The 16,178-nt window shown below is 47.2% G+C and overlaps 7 protein-coding genes across 7 annotated transcripts; 3 read left to right on the plus strand and 4 right to left on the minus strand.

Annotated features, from left to right (window-relative positions):
* Positions 1-715: 715 nt before the first annotated feature.
* AO090001000205 (uncharacterized protein) lies at positions 716-1,315 on the minus strand (the record flags this gene model as incomplete). The annotated part of the gene is made up of 2 exons (XM_023234426.1): positions 716-729; positions 880-1,315. 2 exons carry the CDS (start codon positions 1,313-1,315, stop codon positions 716-718), a joined length of 450 nt encoding a protein of 149 aa, XP_023089553.1.
* A 3,086-nt stretch (positions 1,316-4,401) lies between these two features.
* AO090001000207 (lipase family protein) lies at positions 4,402-5,328 on the plus strand (the record flags this gene model as incomplete). Its single annotated transcript, XM_001818700.1, has 2 exons — positions 4,402-4,862; positions 4,944-5,328. 2 exons carry the CDS (start codon positions 4,402-4,404, stop codon positions 5,326-5,328), a joined length of 846 nt encoding a protein of 281 aa, XP_001818752.1.
* A 1,413-nt stretch (positions 5,329-6,741) lies between these two features.
* On the plus strand, positions 6,742-8,212 carry AO090001000208 (endo-1,4-beta-xylanase; the record flags this gene model as incomplete). The annotated part of the gene is made up of 9 exons (XM_023234427.1): positions 6,742-6,973; positions 7,029-7,069; positions 7,121-7,342; positions 7,389-7,534; positions 7,587-7,675; positions 7,725-7,743; positions 7,792-7,808; positions 7,894-8,072; positions 8,123-8,212. 9 exons carry the CDS (start codon positions 6,742-6,744, stop codon positions 8,210-8,212), a joined length of 1,035 nt encoding a protein of 344 aa, XP_023089554.1.
* Positions 8,213-9,008: 796 nt separating this feature from the next.
* On the minus strand, positions 9,009-9,968 carry AO090001000209 (class I SAM-dependent methyltransferase; the record flags this gene model as incomplete). The annotated part of the gene is made up of 2 exons (XM_023234428.1): positions 9,009-9,730; positions 9,776-9,968. The coding sequence occupies 2 exons, from the start codon at positions 9,966-9,968 to the stop codon at positions 9,009-9,011; spliced, it is 915 nt and encodes a 304-aa protein (XP_023089555.1).
* A 460-nt stretch (positions 9,969-10,428) lies between these two features.
* Positions 10,429-11,853, plus strand: AO090001000210 (uncharacterized protein; the record flags this gene model as incomplete). Its single annotated transcript, XM_001818703.3, has 1 exon — positions 10,429-11,853. The coding sequence occupies one exon, from the start codon at positions 10,429-10,431 to the stop codon at positions 11,851-11,853; it is 1,425 nt and encodes a 474-aa protein (XP_001818755.3).
* A 1,783-nt stretch (positions 11,854-13,636) lies between these two features.
* Positions 13,637-13,992, minus strand: AO090001000211 (uncharacterized protein; the record flags this gene model as incomplete). The annotated part of the gene is made up of 2 exons (XM_023234430.1): positions 13,637-13,645; positions 13,687-13,992. The coding sequence occupies 2 exons, from the start codon at positions 13,990-13,992 to the stop codon at positions 13,637-13,639; spliced, it is 315 nt and encodes a 104-aa protein (XP_023089556.1).
* Positions 13,993-14,324: 332 nt separating this feature from the next.
* Positions 14,325-16,077, minus strand: AO090001000212 (AMP-binding enzyme domain protein; the record flags this gene model as incomplete). Its single annotated transcript, XM_001818705.1, has 2 exons — positions 14,325-15,782; positions 15,838-16,077. 2 exons carry the CDS (start codon positions 16,075-16,077, stop codon positions 14,325-14,327), a joined length of 1,698 nt encoding a protein of 565 aa, XP_001818757.1.
* Positions 16,078-16,178: the final 101 nt, after the last annotated feature.

A 16,178-nucleotide genomic window follows, 5' to 3' on the forward strand; every position in this document is an offset into this window, starting at 1 on the left:
CTTACAGACCTCTGCCAGCTGAGCATGGATGATCTTGGGGATATGGTAGTCAAGGCGCGACCTTGATGTCATTGGCATTTTGGTCGAGTGGGATTAAGAGATGATGTTAGTAACTTTGTGTGAGTGAACGTTAGCGATGTATGGCAGCTATCTTGGAGCAAAGATCTTAACATTGTTCGCTGCAGAGTGTGGTTTTTGGTTAATGTTATCGAAATGATTTTGGCCACCACGGGTGCACAATGTGGAGTTATTCATCGTCAATACAACTAGGTTTTCCTGTAAAGATAATATATATATATATGTGAAGATACGAGCCCACGGTTCTCGCTAAAAGATCCATTAAGAACAAATAGCATACCCAAGTTATTTCCCCTGGACTTTCCTGGTTTCTTTGTACCGTTGGCCAGAATCTTTACAGCATCTCCTGATTTAGTATTGCTACTTATTCTCGGGGATAGTTACAATCCTAAAGAGGAAGCTTGGAAGACAGAGCCAAGAGGCATATCGGCTGACTCGTTACGACAATCTAATATCTAATTGCACAGGTTGTTAATTGGGAATAAGTAAAATGCTCATTGCCAGTAGAGGTAGAGTGCAGTCAAAAGCTCTACATTTATAGACTAAGACTGCACTCAGGTCTAATGAAAACTTATGGGCCCGTCGAAGATATCTTTTCATTTCCTTCCCCCGGAAGACAGGAGTCTACATATAGATCTCAAGTTTCCTTGACTGTAGTCCATTTCCTTAGCCTCAAAAAAAATTCATAGACAACAACCAGACATACCACCTACCGGCAGCCATTGAGACCACAAGACGGGAAGATTCTGTTTAATAAATTAGAATCTGATCAAAACTATGCATGAATAGAGTAGTACTCACACTCCGCAGGCCGAGTCAACGTGAACAAAGCCTTCTCATCATCCTGCACATCGTACACCAAATGGATCGTCTTATCAGACGACTCGGCAAGGAACAAGTCCCCTGAATCATCCGAGATCTGGTACAATTCTTGACCCCGCTTAATAGGCTCGAAAATCTGGGGTTCGGTGGAAGGGGTGCAGGGAGATCCGTCTTCGTCACAGTTGAGGTAGTCTGGCGAATCCTGGCATTGAATGACGACAGTGCCGAAGCCGACGCCGTTGAAGCTCCAGATCTGGTCATATGAGCCATTGAATGGGCTGAAGACTGCCGGACTAGTCCCCTTTGCAGTCAAGATATTGTCGCTTTCTGTGATGACGTAGCTTCCTGTTGCGGATTGAGCGAGTGTTTGGCCACTTAGGGCAATGAAAGCGGCGAAGGAGAGGGAGAATTGCATGGCAGTAAATTTGGGAAGTTGAAGAAGAATAGCGTTTGTAATTTGATAAAAATTAGGCAAAGAGACAGTTTTCTATCCCTGAATGACGGAGATGAATTGAGGAGAGAGCAATACCTGCTGCACAGAGCCGATGTAATTTATAGGTTTCTTCTTCTTGAGATATAACCACTTGCTCTACTAATGTGTTGACATATCATAATTGGAATAGTGGAATGTAGGGATGCGCTTTTTTGTGTTAAAATATTTGGATGAAATAGACTGATAATGTCAATCTGTTTAGATTTATCACTTTCACGATATCTCAGCTGAGGATCTATACTGCAGATTTACTTGGAGGGAGTTTGGTAGTGATGAGATACTCCGTATTAATCCCCGGGTTGCTCACTCCGCAACATAGTAGATAGAAATAGCCGAAGTGACAAGTGCTATAGTGAACAGTTCTTGTACACCTGTCTAATACGTGTGCCGCTCCTGTTGTGAGAATACTACATAAATAATTCATAAATGCTCCAAGAGTACTCTAGATTATTTACTAAGTACTTCTTAAATATATATCTACTACTCTAGCCACCTTTAGAGTAATTACTACCGTAGACTTAGTGTTTAAGATATATATAGCAGATTTTGTTTAATATTAGGTATTTATAAAAGTTATTTCAGCTACTGAACAAGTCATAAATTAGATACCTGATAATACATATGATCCTCTGGGCGCGTTGATACGACGCGATATTTGTTGTGGGCCTATTTCTTCGCGTTTTGACCATGGCCTTTTCAATTTACTTCCTGGCAACACTCAACGGGGCGTCACGTCAGATAAGATTTTGATAGACTTCTTCATAAGACTGAGTATAGGGATAAACGTACGGAGCACACCCACTTAAATTTGTGGTCTCACCGGCATTGGCCCGCACATCCAAGACAATGTCTCAGAACTCTAAAATAAATTGTTAAGTTGTGGACCGAAATCTTTAACTCTCGTTTCGGGGAACCCCGAGTCTAAACCTTTTGTTCACTGTGGTTTGTTTTGTCACTGTTGGATAGGTTTGGAGAATGTGCTCTTACATCTCCCGATGACGAGAAACCTGAAGGCAAATCATACGTTTCCAAGGATTTCAGAGGCTGTCCTTACTTGAACTTGACATGCATACAATAGGGTTGATAGCGGCATCTCTGGGTTTTGGAGTGAAACATGGGTCTAGCGCCAGTGCGCTTTTCCACCCTTTCCCCACCGTGGGTAACCCCTACAGAAAGAAATCTTGAGTCTAGAACTCTATTCACGAGGGCAAAAATAGCTTAACAAACACAACGATGGGTATCTTGTTTGGGACTTGTGTATAAAGAGTACTGGCACCTCTGCCTATATTGTGTAGACAATCATACAGTGTATATCCATATCGCTTAATCTCCCCAAAAGAATATCGCGTACACTAACCTTCTATAATATAATGATACTTATTAACGTCGTTGCCCCGATGATCGACGGGGTTTAAGCTTCATCGGTCCAGGATGGACCCCCAGGAATAAGAATCCGCGAACGTGAGGGATTTAATAATAGCTACAGCCTATTCTGTTTTAATATAACCGGTTATAATGGAAGTGTCTTATTTCTAGCCTTATATTATCTACCAACTACTTATCAATAGCCATAGATATAGACACCTGAACCCTTTAGGTACTGTTCACACGGTAGAATCTGTTAGTCGCCTAGTATTGGGTAAAATCAGTTATCTGGTGGACCAGTACAGAAAATGACAGTTCTTCCCTGAAAATGTTTGTACCTTACCATATTACAGTACTTGAATAATGTGTTGAGCGGACACGTCGAGGGGCATGTAATATGGCCCCGTGCGGCATCAATAGTCCAAGAACAAGAAATTCCTCCGTTCTAGCTTTATCAAACGGAGCTAGTGTCCTCATGTCTTGTCCATTTTGAGGTAATGCGCCAATCCCACCTGCATGTGTGGTAACGATGGAGTTGAAGGGCAGGTGAAAGCCTGAAAGGTCAATATCGGCAATCGAGATGGGAGATGAGCCGAAAGGGAAATCACCGGACATTTGAGGATTGTGATGATCATTCTCCAGACCAGTATTTACACCAATGCACCTGACCAACACGTCGACCTTTGCAGGCAGAGAGATATTACTGTGGAAGGCGCTACTGCATCGGGAACTCAGAATCCCCCGGCACTTTTACTAATTCTGGGTAGTGTTGTGGAATTATGGCACGTTCATGATAACTTTTCTTTTTTAGGCTAAGGATATGACAACTATATTGACAAACCGTTCCATCCATATACACTGTAGTTAACCAAGTTCGTAACCTCGGTAACTGTCACGTTAGACATTTGCCGGGTTTGAGGGATGTGGATATTAGTAGCCTGTTGCTGGCCAATCAACTGCGCTTTCTTTTGGATCGACGGTCAGAGCCTGGTACATCTCAATGGCCCTAGCATTCAAAGGAGTATGTTGCCGCTGCGTTCGGTTTAGGCTATTCTCTGCCTCTTTACAATCTTGAGCAGATTCCAGATTCAGACTAACCTTGAGACTTCCGCAGTCTCGAATGTGGAGAAGACCTGCGAGTTAGCGGAGCATATTAGGATAAAGGAGACACGGATTAATCCTTACAGGGTCCACCGGCCGAGTAGTACGGATAGTTAAGCTAAGATTGCCACTGGCCACGGCCTCCTCAATCTTAAGCCAAATCGACCGGTTTCCTTTTCCGGTATGCATACCGGGGATCACTTGAAGTGCTAACCCATTAGCCATTGGGTTTCGATACCTCTGCCCGTCGAGGTTTCAAGTAAACAGGGTATGGGACTTAAGCTCGGTATCAGGTAAGTTTATCACACCGCAGGTCATGCCATTAAGTACCCTTTCGAATGGGCCTGAACATAGTGCTTCACGGGATACAATTATTTTACCCGGAAAGATTCACTTCACCCGTTTCTGCTTTACCTAGGCTTGCCTATATAAGTGCGCTGAGTGTTTCGTATCCAATACAGGACAGCCTGCCTACAAGGACTATTCAAGCCACAATATCATTCGTTCAACTACGTGTTCATTACACATATTTTATAAACGCCATGAAGAACTTTTTTTCAATGCACGCAATCCTTCTCGCGTGCTCAGCAGGAGCAGGCCTCGCTGCAATCACTCAGGGGATCTCTGAGGGCACTTATAGTCGCATTGTCGAAATGGCAACCATCTCTCAAGCTGCCTACGCAAACCTGTGTAATATTCCACCAGCAATCACCAGTGCGGGAAAGATCTACAATGCAGAGACGGATATCAACGGGTGGGTTCTTCGAGACGATAGCCGTCAAGAAATAATCACTGTTTTCCGTGGAACGGGAAGTGACACAAACCTGCAGCTCGACACCAACTATACGCAGGCACCTTTTGATACGCTCCCTCAATGTAGCGGGTGTGCTGTTCACGGAGGGTACTATGTTGGTTGGGTATCTGTGAAGGATCAGGTCGAGGGCCTTATTCATCAGCAGGCGAGTCAATATCCCGACTATAGTCTGGTAGTTACTGGACATAGGTATGTGACCTGCCCCCATCTTCTCATAACCCCCATCCTTTATTGAGAGTCCTTCATTGGCCTAACGTTTAAGGAAACTAGCCTGGGTGCCTCGATGGCTGCAATCACCGCGGCTCAGCTTTCTGCCACATACAACAATATTACCGTCTACACATTTGGTGAACCTCGAACTGGTAACCAGGCCTACGCGTCATATGTTGACGAGACCTTCCAAGCTACAAACCCGGATGCAACAAAGTTCTATCGCGTTACTCACACTAACGATGGTATTCCCAACCTGCCTCCCACTTCGCAGGGTTACGTTCACCACGGTACAGAATACTGGAGTGTGGAACCCCACGGGCCCCAGAACATGTATCTCTGTCTGGGAGACGAAGTTCAATGCTGCGAAGCGCAAGGAGGACAAGGAGTTAATGACGCGCATGTGACCTACTTTGGAATGGCAAGCGGAGCCTGTACATGGTAGGAGCAGGTCTAACCAACCTGTAAGGTGATAAATACACAGACTATGTTTGGAGTGCTGGTTGTGTGAAGCAATTAAGCTAAAGGAAATAAAATATCGATAGATCTCCCATGAGGATAACTTTAAGAGCTTTCATCCATAGACCTTCGCTTGCTAGAAGGGAACCTCTGCATGAAATACCTTTATCTTGATAACATTTTTCTCGTACGTAATAAACCACGACTTCACCCGGGTATTTGCAATTGTGGCGCCCCGTTGGATTGCGACCTACACTCTAGTATAGGCTATGCGCTGTCAGGTATCTTCCTCCCACAGCATACCAGCCCATACACCCCAGTTCATGAGTTAGATTGTTGTATGAACTGCCCTTCATGCTTCACGAAGGGAAGCCACGACCTAGGAGGATTAAGAATCCAGAAGCACAAACTGACATACCTATGCTTATAAGTCTTCGCAGTACGTCCTTGTGCATATTGTTGCAAATTTCATTATATTTGGACTTAGGGCAAAATTGCTCAGGACTACAAAAGGTGCTACTGCCTGCCTCGCCAGTCCAACGCTTCAGTTCGACCATAATCCTTTCCCTGGTTTTTACATTTGGATCACGACCTAATCTGTAGTTGAGTTAGAATTGGTAGTCGTTCTGGGCAGGTAGGATTAGGATTTTATTGATGTACTCGGAAGTGGGTCGAACAGCCGAAGCCTGGAATGATTTACCAATGGTGCCACTTGCTAGAGTAAATTAAGGTAAAAAACGTAAAAGGAAAACATTAAGAAAAAATAAGAATAAAGAGAAAGGAACATCATGGGCACTTGGACCCCTTTTAAGACCCACCATTGGAAAAGGACTAGACTCTTTGGATGTGTAGGAACGGCTGAAACGACGGGATACAATATTGCAAGAATATCTGCACTTAGTCCGTACGATGGGGCTGGTCCTGCCGGCAGCATGCTTAACAAGTCTTAATCTAGACCCTGGGAGAACATTGGTGGGCCCCTAGAGTATTTACTCGTTTCGTGTCTCTTAGGCCTACCATGCCTTTCTCAGGAATTAGCCCGTCATCTTCCGCAGCGTCACCGCTGCAGAATCAGACTAGCTTCGGCCTGAATGGGCCAACATGGAACCGTCCCCAATTATGTGGTGGTGGCTTAATTTCTTGATATGATAGTAACAGGGACTGTGTCGCGCGTCTGAAACCAATCTTATTCTAGTGCTGCTTTGTCTCTGTTATCGGCCCGAAGCCCGCGGTTAAAGTCCGGATACATCACAGCCTGAAGCCATTCTGCTGATTTTGGACTAGACCTAATATTAATCAAGAGGGGTATTTAAAGGTGTATTCTCCCGTTAGATTTTAAATTGCCAAGTCGACAGCTGCTATTGCTTTCATACAAGTTTTTTACATCCAACCTCTAGACATGGTTCATCTCAAGTCTCTCGCAGGCATTCTCCTGTACACCTCGCTCTGTATTGCTAGCAGTCAACAAGCCCCTGCAAGCATCAACAATGCTTTCGTAGCCAAGGGCAAGAAGTACTTTGGCACCTGTGCGGATCAGGGCACATTGTCTGATGGCACCAATTCGGGCATTATCAAAGCTGATTTTGGCCAACTAACTCCGGAGAATAGCATGAAGTGGGATGCTACGGAGCGTGAGTATAAATGACACACTCTTATCAACATAGTATCCTCTGACCATATCTCTAGCATCGCAGGGCAAGTTCAGCTTTAGCGGAGCAGATTACTTGGTAGGTATCTATTGGAATCGTATAAGGCATAGAATTGCTGACCAGGCATAGGTAAACTATGCTGCCACAAACAACAAGCTGATCCGTGGACACACCTTGGGTATGTTGCAGACCCAGCAACGGTTGTATGCAGAGAAACTCATCAGTACAGTGTGGCATTCCCAACTCCCATCATGGGTTCAGGGCATTACAGACAAGAATACGTTGACTTCCGTTTTGAAGAACCATATCACCACTGTCATGAATCGTTACAAAGGCAAGGTTTATGCCTGGGTAGGTGAGAGTCTTGTGGACTTGGAGTTCCCACTGACGCCTATAGGATGTGGTCAATGAAATCTTCAATGAAGACGGCACATTGCGGTCCAGCGTGTTCTACAATGTCCTTGGGGAGGACTTTGTTCGTATTGCGTTTGAAACGGCTCGTGCGGCTGACCCCCAGGCCAAACTTTACATCAACGACTATAAGTAATGACATTTGCGCGCAAAGCTTCCATTAGCCTTGGCTGACACTTCATAGCCTCGATTCTGCCAACTACGGCAAGACCACAGGTCTGGCTAATCATGTTAAGAAATGGATCGCCCAAGGCATCCCTATTGATGGGATCGGTAAGTGATGGTGCCTTCACTCAATCGCGTTCTTACTGACATCTCCGAGGTTCCCAAACCCATCTTAGGTAAGATCCACGGCCGCATTGTCCGAAATATACTAATGATGTCTTTAGTGCTGGTGGTTCATCTGGTGTCAAAGGATAAGTCTCACAAGCCCACTCGCCAACAATAGGACTAACATACCCAAACTGCATTAAACACACTTGCCGCCTCAGGCGTATCTGAAGTCGCTATTACTGAGCTGGATATTGCCGGAGCTAGCTCTAACGATTATGTGAACGTAAGTCGCGGAATTGTGTATTACCCGGAACTGTCTAATTGGACACAGGTTGTGGAGGCCTGTTTGGAAGTCTCAAAGTGTGTTGGAATTACTGTTTGGGGTGTTTCTGACAAGGTTTGTTTGCCATACTTCACGAATCGATGCAAGAGACTTATTTTCCTCAGAACTCTTGGCGTTCAGCCGAAAGCCCATTGCTTTTCGATGGCAATTACCAACCGAAATCCGCTTACAACGCCATTCTTAACGCCTTGTAAGTGCGTTTTCCCTGCTATAATAGGGGTTTAGCTCCTAGACCTGTCGTCAGGGCCACTATTTGTATACGAGGTTCAATCGGGGAGAAACCAGCACAACGCATCAGGTGATCTCTATCATTGCGCTTGGATATTGACATTCATTCCCAACTCTTTCGCTCATTGTTGTTATCCAATCACTGCAAGAAATATGAAAGTGTCATACATCATCACATACTTGTATTGAGGTTAGATAGTTTAGCTTTTTCTGCCTGTGGGAGTAGAGATTTTAACTGGAACAGACCAGACCCATGAAGGCGTATAAACCCCACTCCTTGGTATCAATCCATTAGTTCTCTCTCTCTCTCTAATTTATTTTATTTTATTTTATTTTTTTATATATCCAGAGGAATGATTGCAACATATTTATTTACAAATGCCGATTATCAGAATATCCAGATTATCTCTATCCCTTGAACAAGAACCGTTCACTATTTACCAGCGAAGCATTAGATTTGGCGGACTTGAGCGTGCTACTCATCTATCTGAGCTTGGTGGAATCTTCCTTCCCTTCTATCGACCTTTCAAGCATATTCTCGGTAAACAGAGGGGGCTACGAAAGACCGAGACATACGAGGATCTCACGTCGGACGTAAATGGTCCGCTTGGCATCTCGGAGATGGATGGTTATTGTGTCATATTTTTCCATTTCGCGCACCGCGTGAATTTATGCAATCGGAGATAATTTGTACATTGAATAAAAGTCTTTTTGACTGATCCTTTTCTTCCTTGTTTTGCTTCCCACCCTTCCTGAATATAGCTACGCCTTCCGGCCAGACACTAAGCGCAGCTCCGGTATGTAGCCCTTTTCTTTCATCTCCACCACCAGGCGATCTAAAAAGGCGAAATATTCTTCTGGGGTCTTGGCAACGCCCGGAATCCCCTCGTCTACTCCAGTTAGCGTCCATCCGTGCAAGGAACAGAAGAAATATTTACCTCCCATCAGCCTCGCCAAATGGCGAAAACTCTCCACCCACAGCTCTGCCGATCTATCGCGGTTGGCAGGGTCTTTGACCTTAGCGCCATATGGTAGAGGGTATCGGACCGTCGTCACATCTTCGAACCCGAGCTCCTTCAGCAGCGGCTCTAGTTTATCGGCGAGGTGGATGTCCATGCCGTTCCCCTCCGTCGCCCATACTTGCACCATCCCCAGTAGACGCTGTTGGGGGTGAGTGTCCCAGAACTCCGGGCGGAGCCATTGACATTCGACGAGTTGGATTGTGCCACCGAGTTTTAATAACGCTTGCAAATTTCGTACAACTTGGGGCCACTCCTCCTTTTTCAGAGCCCATACTAGCAACCTCTGATGGATAATATCGAAAGAGCCTTCCCAGTTCCAGTCCGACGGGAAAGGCTGTCGTATGTCGTGATAGCGAAAGTCAATATCTACGCCGTCATTGAACAGATGGGACGCGATATCCACGCCGTGGAGATCCCAGGAATGTTCCGGATATCGCTTCGCCATGTCGTGCAACCAGACCCCTACATTGTTCAGCCTAGTCCATATTTTACAAGCTGGCTACGTACCATCCGCACATCCACTATCGAGGATTCGCAGTGGACGCCCTGTTGACGGTGGCAGAGTGAAGCCAAAATAGGCCTCATCCGAGGCGGCTGCAAAATGGCGATGCTGACGTTGGAGACGATCCGCCTCGGTGACATGGTGAGGCAAAAGATAACTGCCTTCCGTGCCCGTAAAAACCTCCGTCTGGGTGCTCATGGTTTAAAAATATGATTCTGTTTTAATTTCCTTATGATGTTAGGATTTGAACTCTCTGTTGGAAAAAACAGAAGGCATGCCATGTTTACTAATGATACGGGGAGGGGTTTTGGTGGAAAAACGTGACCTGGCTTACGCTACGGACTCTAGTGCCTTTTATGACCTTTGGGTGGGCGATGCGCCCTCTTTAAATAGTAAGAAATTATAATCTCTCGGAGATCCGTGGTCATACCCACCTTTCTCCGGGAGATCATATTCAACTCTCCTCCGGTGGTCCTGGAACTGAATCACCTCGGAATACTTCGTTTGTATGTCAGTTTTGCCATGCCCGGAGGCCAGCAAATTCTCTCCGCGCGCATATTAGAATGGCCTGCTCGCACCAGAGCGGCCTCCGTGCCGCTCTCAACTCTCCAGGTTGAGATTTTTTCCTGCTGTTCGGACGGTACTGCGTCCTTCATCGATGACCATCAGGATGGCGAATACTTCCCTTTCTGAGGCCTCGATATACAGTTGCGGGCCACCAGGGATTTGTCAACCGGAATCAGCTATAACACCTCCCGACCGCCGACGTGGCTCACCAGCATGCTGGTCAATCCCCGCAGGAGTATACACGGCTCGCGAGCTGGTCCGACGCTTCGCTCCCTTGCTAGATACAGTTGTGCATCATCTGGGCCCTGATCCACCAAATACAAAGCCCGCACGCATCGTGCTGCTAGACAACGTCGCCGCCAATCTATCCACGGACACGCGGGAGTCTTCACTGCCCTTATACGATCTCTCAGACATCAGCCGCCGCGAAGTAAGAGACCAGGCCCGACGGATAGGTCAGGTACTCGTCCAGTGGGCCCGCGAATACACCGACGAACCGTATGATCCGGACCTGTACCTGCGCGGTCCCGGCGATGGCCATCTTCTCCTCCAGTCCAGTCTAGCATTGATGTATGCCCGTTGCACCCGGCCACATCACATGCAACTTCTCAGTGAATACATGCGCCAGATGGTCGTCCTACGCGACGCGCTGCTTCCCTTCCAAAACTTTTACGCAGTGCCGATCCCGGTCGACGGCAGGGCACGCGGCATTCGCCACCTCGAAGCACCACGGGAAAGGTTTCTCACCACTGTGTTCGCCGGACACATCACACAGGCATCCGTCGTATCCTTAGCCCGGGCAGTGCTTGCCCCGGACCTCCCTGTCACAATGACAGGCGGGTACGGCTTCCAGTATACACATGGTCTGATCCTCCCAGCCATACTGGCAGGCGGGGTGGTTCCATACCATTTGTTGCGGTATGTTCCCTCGAAAATGGATTCCTCGGCAGTGGAGGTTCTCTTCGACTACCATTTCCCGGATTATCATGAGGCACCGCGCGGAGACATACCGGCAGGACCGCCGACGATATTAACCCGCTATCCAATCGACCTTCCGAATCAAAAAGAGGAGCTCCAGACAGCTGGCATAGGGCTTCAGGCAGGGTCCTCGACATCAGCCATCCGGGGCCTCGAGCTGCGTCTGGAGTTCAAGAGTGGCGACACGGCAAGGGTGGACGTCGGGCAAATCGCCCGCGGGCTACGGCACTCATACGAGGCACGTGAAGAAACACGCGATAGTACGACAAACCATACCGTTTTCCTGCACTCTGCGTCCGAGATCCTCATCCAGCCGGGATGGGGACTGAGCACAGCGGAGACGGCTGGATTCCATGTCATACCGGTCGACGATCCAACGATTGCCTTGGCTTTGTTGGGGAAGTTGTACCCTCGAAACGTAATCCTTCTACCGAATGATGAGCAACTAGGACAAACAGATGATGTTGGGGAGGACTCGGAAGCGAAGTTTGTCATTTGGGGAGGGTTCAAGAGAGGTGGTCTTAAGGGGGTGTTTTAAGATGCAATTACTTTACTCCATCTTTGCCCTCGTCATCCCTCTTTTTCTTTTCTCTTCACTCGTCATTTTGCCCTTAATTGGTGGCATTTCTTGCTTCTCTTCCATATCTAGATTCTATTCCGATATTGATACCAGCTTACAAATAGTTCAGAACCACATCATAGAGTGATAAAAGCACACAGTAACACGCCGTCCTCCACCTGCCTGTATCTCACCTATAGAACCACCGATAATAGACCCAACCGCATCCCATAAAACTGTATAAACAACAAACAAAAGCTCGTAAGACAAAGGGTACTACCCAATCCACCTATACCTCACGGACTACCTCACTACCAAGTTCTATAAACCTTCTATCCCACCTACCATAGTTACAATATATCTGGAGCCAAGCAGTGAATGTACGCTGATTGCCCAAATCAGGGCGGGGTTTGGTGATGGATATCTTGTTTGGGATCGGTATGTATACCTCGACGTACTTTGGGTAGAGATGTAGCTCCCCGGGCTGGTGGGCTGCTTATTTTTTTTTTTTTTTTTTTGGTTGGCTGACTTCGTGAAGATAAGTGGCTTTGTGGGAGAAATGGAGTGAACGAGAGGTTAGAGTCAGGAAACTTGAAAAGAAGAAATGGGAGGTGTGGTCGAAAAGTATGTATTGTAATCCAAGGCATTTGGTTGACAATGAGATACAGTAAAACCAAGATACAGGCAACTCCAAAGTACCAAGCCTAACATCCCTATTCCATACTCTTTAGCAGTCTAGATCTTCGAACTTTCACCGAGGACAGGAAGGCTTTGACGAAGATTATTAGACACAGGCCAGTAAGGAACAGAGTCTGTTTTTGCTGCTGCTGCTGCTGCCTTTACCCCTCCTTTGGATCTCGGTATGCTCTATGCTCGATATTGTAAGAAAAACGGCGGACCTTTAGGTCTGCAATTCTCATTTGCTGCCTTACTTATATCTCGAGCGATTGGTAGAACTATCTCCTCGATGTTTGATCAGCAATGCCATGCATATATATCCATATCGCTTCGTATTTGCTGCCGCTGCACTGACCACATCGTCAGAGATAGGTAGGTCCTTCGCGCGGTGTCTCAAGAGAACCCCCATGGTTTGAAGCCCCCAATCTTCATGGCACGACTCGTAATTCATCGCTGCTGCTTTGACCACATCTTCAGTGATGGGTTGACTCTCTCCACGGTACCGGATAAGTAGTTCCACCATTGTTACTCCGGCGAATGCTGATGCTGCTGCTTTGGCCACGTTTGCAGTGATTGGTAGGCTCTGTCCATGGTGCTGGATAAGTAATTCTATCTCCAGAGTATGTCGATGCTGCTGCCTCGACCACATCTTCAGAGAATGGCAAATTTGCTACGTACATCGAACAAGGATGTGTTCCAAGTCTTCCGTGCCATATAATCCCCAGCACTTTATTATATTTCGGGTAATATTAGTCACAGTGGGAACCATGCTGTTGAACCTTGTTTTCGCCTCGCAAGGGCATTCCTGGTATTCCGGTACTATGTTTATGAGTTCTACCGGATCTTGCAACCCGATATCATTCTTTACACCGGTCCAAGGTAATCTCCATGTAAGAAGACATCGTAGAGGAAACCACCTATAGGATGCCACTTCTGAGGCTCCAAGTCGTAACTCTCTTCTTTGCTGGTCTGTGGTGTTACTGTAGTCATAACCATCTCAAAATGGTCTCTGCACAGTCTGATAATGCTCGGCTTTGCAGTACCTTGTAGAAGACAGATAATATCCCCCTCCTGGATTAATTCTTCAGGAGCTCTGAGTCTCCATTTATTATTCCATTGTAATGGTTTATTCACCCATTCAGCAGTATGATTAAATTGAATGCTGACATACGCTTGGTCATCTTCAGAACTCCTCGGTCGAACCTGCGCGATATAGCCCAATATCCATCCCTTGCCTTTTATCACTGCTATATCCGTGTCAGGCCATGTTTGCACCGAGCACTTCCCTCCAAGGATGTAAGTAGTGCCCTTCTTGAGGGCATCACTCCAAGGGAGGCCATAGTTTGGTTCCAAGGCAGATGCTTTTGGGTCATCGGCACACAAACCCAGCAGCGCATACACTTTATCATGCCGAACGGTGGCATCGTGGCTTCGGTACATATCAATCAGTTCACCGATAGAGAGAGTTTGATATCCGCCATGTTCTTTGGTGCATGATCTAAGTTGACCTGATCCGGTCGCTTCTAAAACCCCAGCTGCGGATGCCAGTCACCTGAGATGGAGAATGGCTAGGTCTTATTTAAGACTATACTCTGGAGAAAAGTTGGTAAATCAATTGGTCTATTCGTAACTCATGTCTTTCGCGTATAGGTATCATAAGCGACATGTCTAAGTAACATCAAAATGTAAGAAGAGAGGAAATCTAGTCTATATATCAACCAACGCCATCGCAGAACGAGACCAAAGAAAGAAACAATTTTTAACAACACCATTCAAACCATCCGCATAGCCGAGATGGCAGACATAGTAGGCAGTAAGCAGGAAGGGACAACCGGCATTTTGGGCATCTTAGACGGAACCATTGACTTCAAAGCTCTTCTATTGATCTTGAAGCCAGTTGTAGGGTAGCTAGAGATACAGTGGACACCACCAGTCAAGCGACGCAGACCGGTGAGTTTAGCCCGGGCATATCGTTCGATGTCGCGGGTGACTTGGGCAGTCCTGCTGCGATATTCCGTTCTGAGAATGACAAAGGCCGTAGGCTCATCGACTTGAGTCTCGGTGTTGCGCACTCCAACGACCACCACGCTCGACACGGCCGGGTGCTCGAAGAGGATTGCTTCGATCTCGGCGGCAGACACGTGAGATCCGTAGCCCTCACCCACTTTCAGGAGTTCCTTGATGCGGTCCACGATGTACACATTGCAGTTTTGGTCTAGGTATCCGTAGTCACCGGTGTGGAACCAGCCTTCGGAGTCGAAATCGCGGTTCGCTACTTCGTTGTCTTTGTACCCCTTGAACCGGGCGATGGCGTTGCGTACTAGGATCTCGCCCTCTTCGCCGTAGCTGCACTCGCGCCCCGTCTCGACGTTGATCACCTTCGCTTGGATGCCGTTGACCAGTGTGCCACTGGAACCAGGTTGTTTGGAGCACTCGTCTACTTGCATGGCCAGGAGCATGGTCTCGGAAGTGGCCCACTCGAGGGTAAGGTGCACGCCACCGAATTGGCGGGAGACGGTGCGGCGGAGATTCTCATGCATGGGAGCACCGGCAGTCAAGAGCCATTTGACGCTTGAGACATTAATGTGACGAAGATCGGCACGTGCAAGACGGGCAGCAATGGGGGGTGTGATGAAGAGAAAAGTGATGTGGTGACGGGCGACGACGTCGACCGTGGTTTCGTCAAGAGTCTGCTTCATGAGCACGACTGGAATACCAAGCAGAATGTTCAGGCCCATGTGAAGCTTTGCGTTGATGAAGAAACCCAGCGACAGAGGAGAGACCCATACATCGCGGTCCGGATTCGTATCGGCGGGGATTGTCCCCACTGTGGCCTCCATAGTGGCGATGTAGTGGGCGTGGCTGGTAAGGACGGACTTCATTGTGCCTGTTGAACCGCTGGTTCGGTTGATGAAGGCATTGTGCTGGTCGACTTCTTGTGGGGTCTTCAATTCAAAAGTCTGGGCATCAGGATTTCCCATGGGGAGGAGGGAGTCAACGCAAGGCCAGTTTTGGTCATTGGCATCCAACGTCATCACTGAGATACAACCAGCCAGCATAGATGCGACCTCAGTAAGCCGGAGCAGCTCTGAATCTGTGATGACCAGTTTGGCTTTGGCTTGTTCGAGACGAGCGGCCACGTCGGTTTCCGACACCTCCTTCTGTACGGGGATCAGGGCAACCACAGCACCGGCTGCAAGAATGCCGTAGTAGGCAATGGGGTATTGGATCTAAGTATCACGTTAAGTATACAGCATTGCTTCAGTAGCTCGGTCTAGTCCATACCTTGTCCTTGGCAAGAATAGCGACGACATCATTCGGCATGATATCATAGTACTCGCGAATCGCATCGGCGAATTGCCTGCTCTTCTGCTCAAGCTCTTCGAAAGTCAAGGTCTCGTCGGTACCATCGACACGATACAACACCCGATCGGTAGAATAATTCCTCCGACCATGGTGGAATATATAGTTGAAGGCGTCGCACGAAGGGACAGGGGGAAGAGGCAGCTTGGATTCGAAGATCATTTTGAAGGATATAAAAATATGGCGATGAAACTTGCTTCAACCAACACTCAGCTCATACAAACAATCTGATATAAATCACTTTCAAGTGAACAATTGTCAAA

This window comes from Aspergillus oryzae, chromosome 2 (genome assembly GCF_000184455.2).
Source record: "Aspergillus oryzae RIB40 DNA, chromosome 2".
Classification (NCBI taxonomy): domain Eukaryota; kingdom Fungi; phylum Ascomycota; class Eurotiomycetes; order Eurotiales; family Aspergillaceae; genus Aspergillus; species Aspergillus oryzae.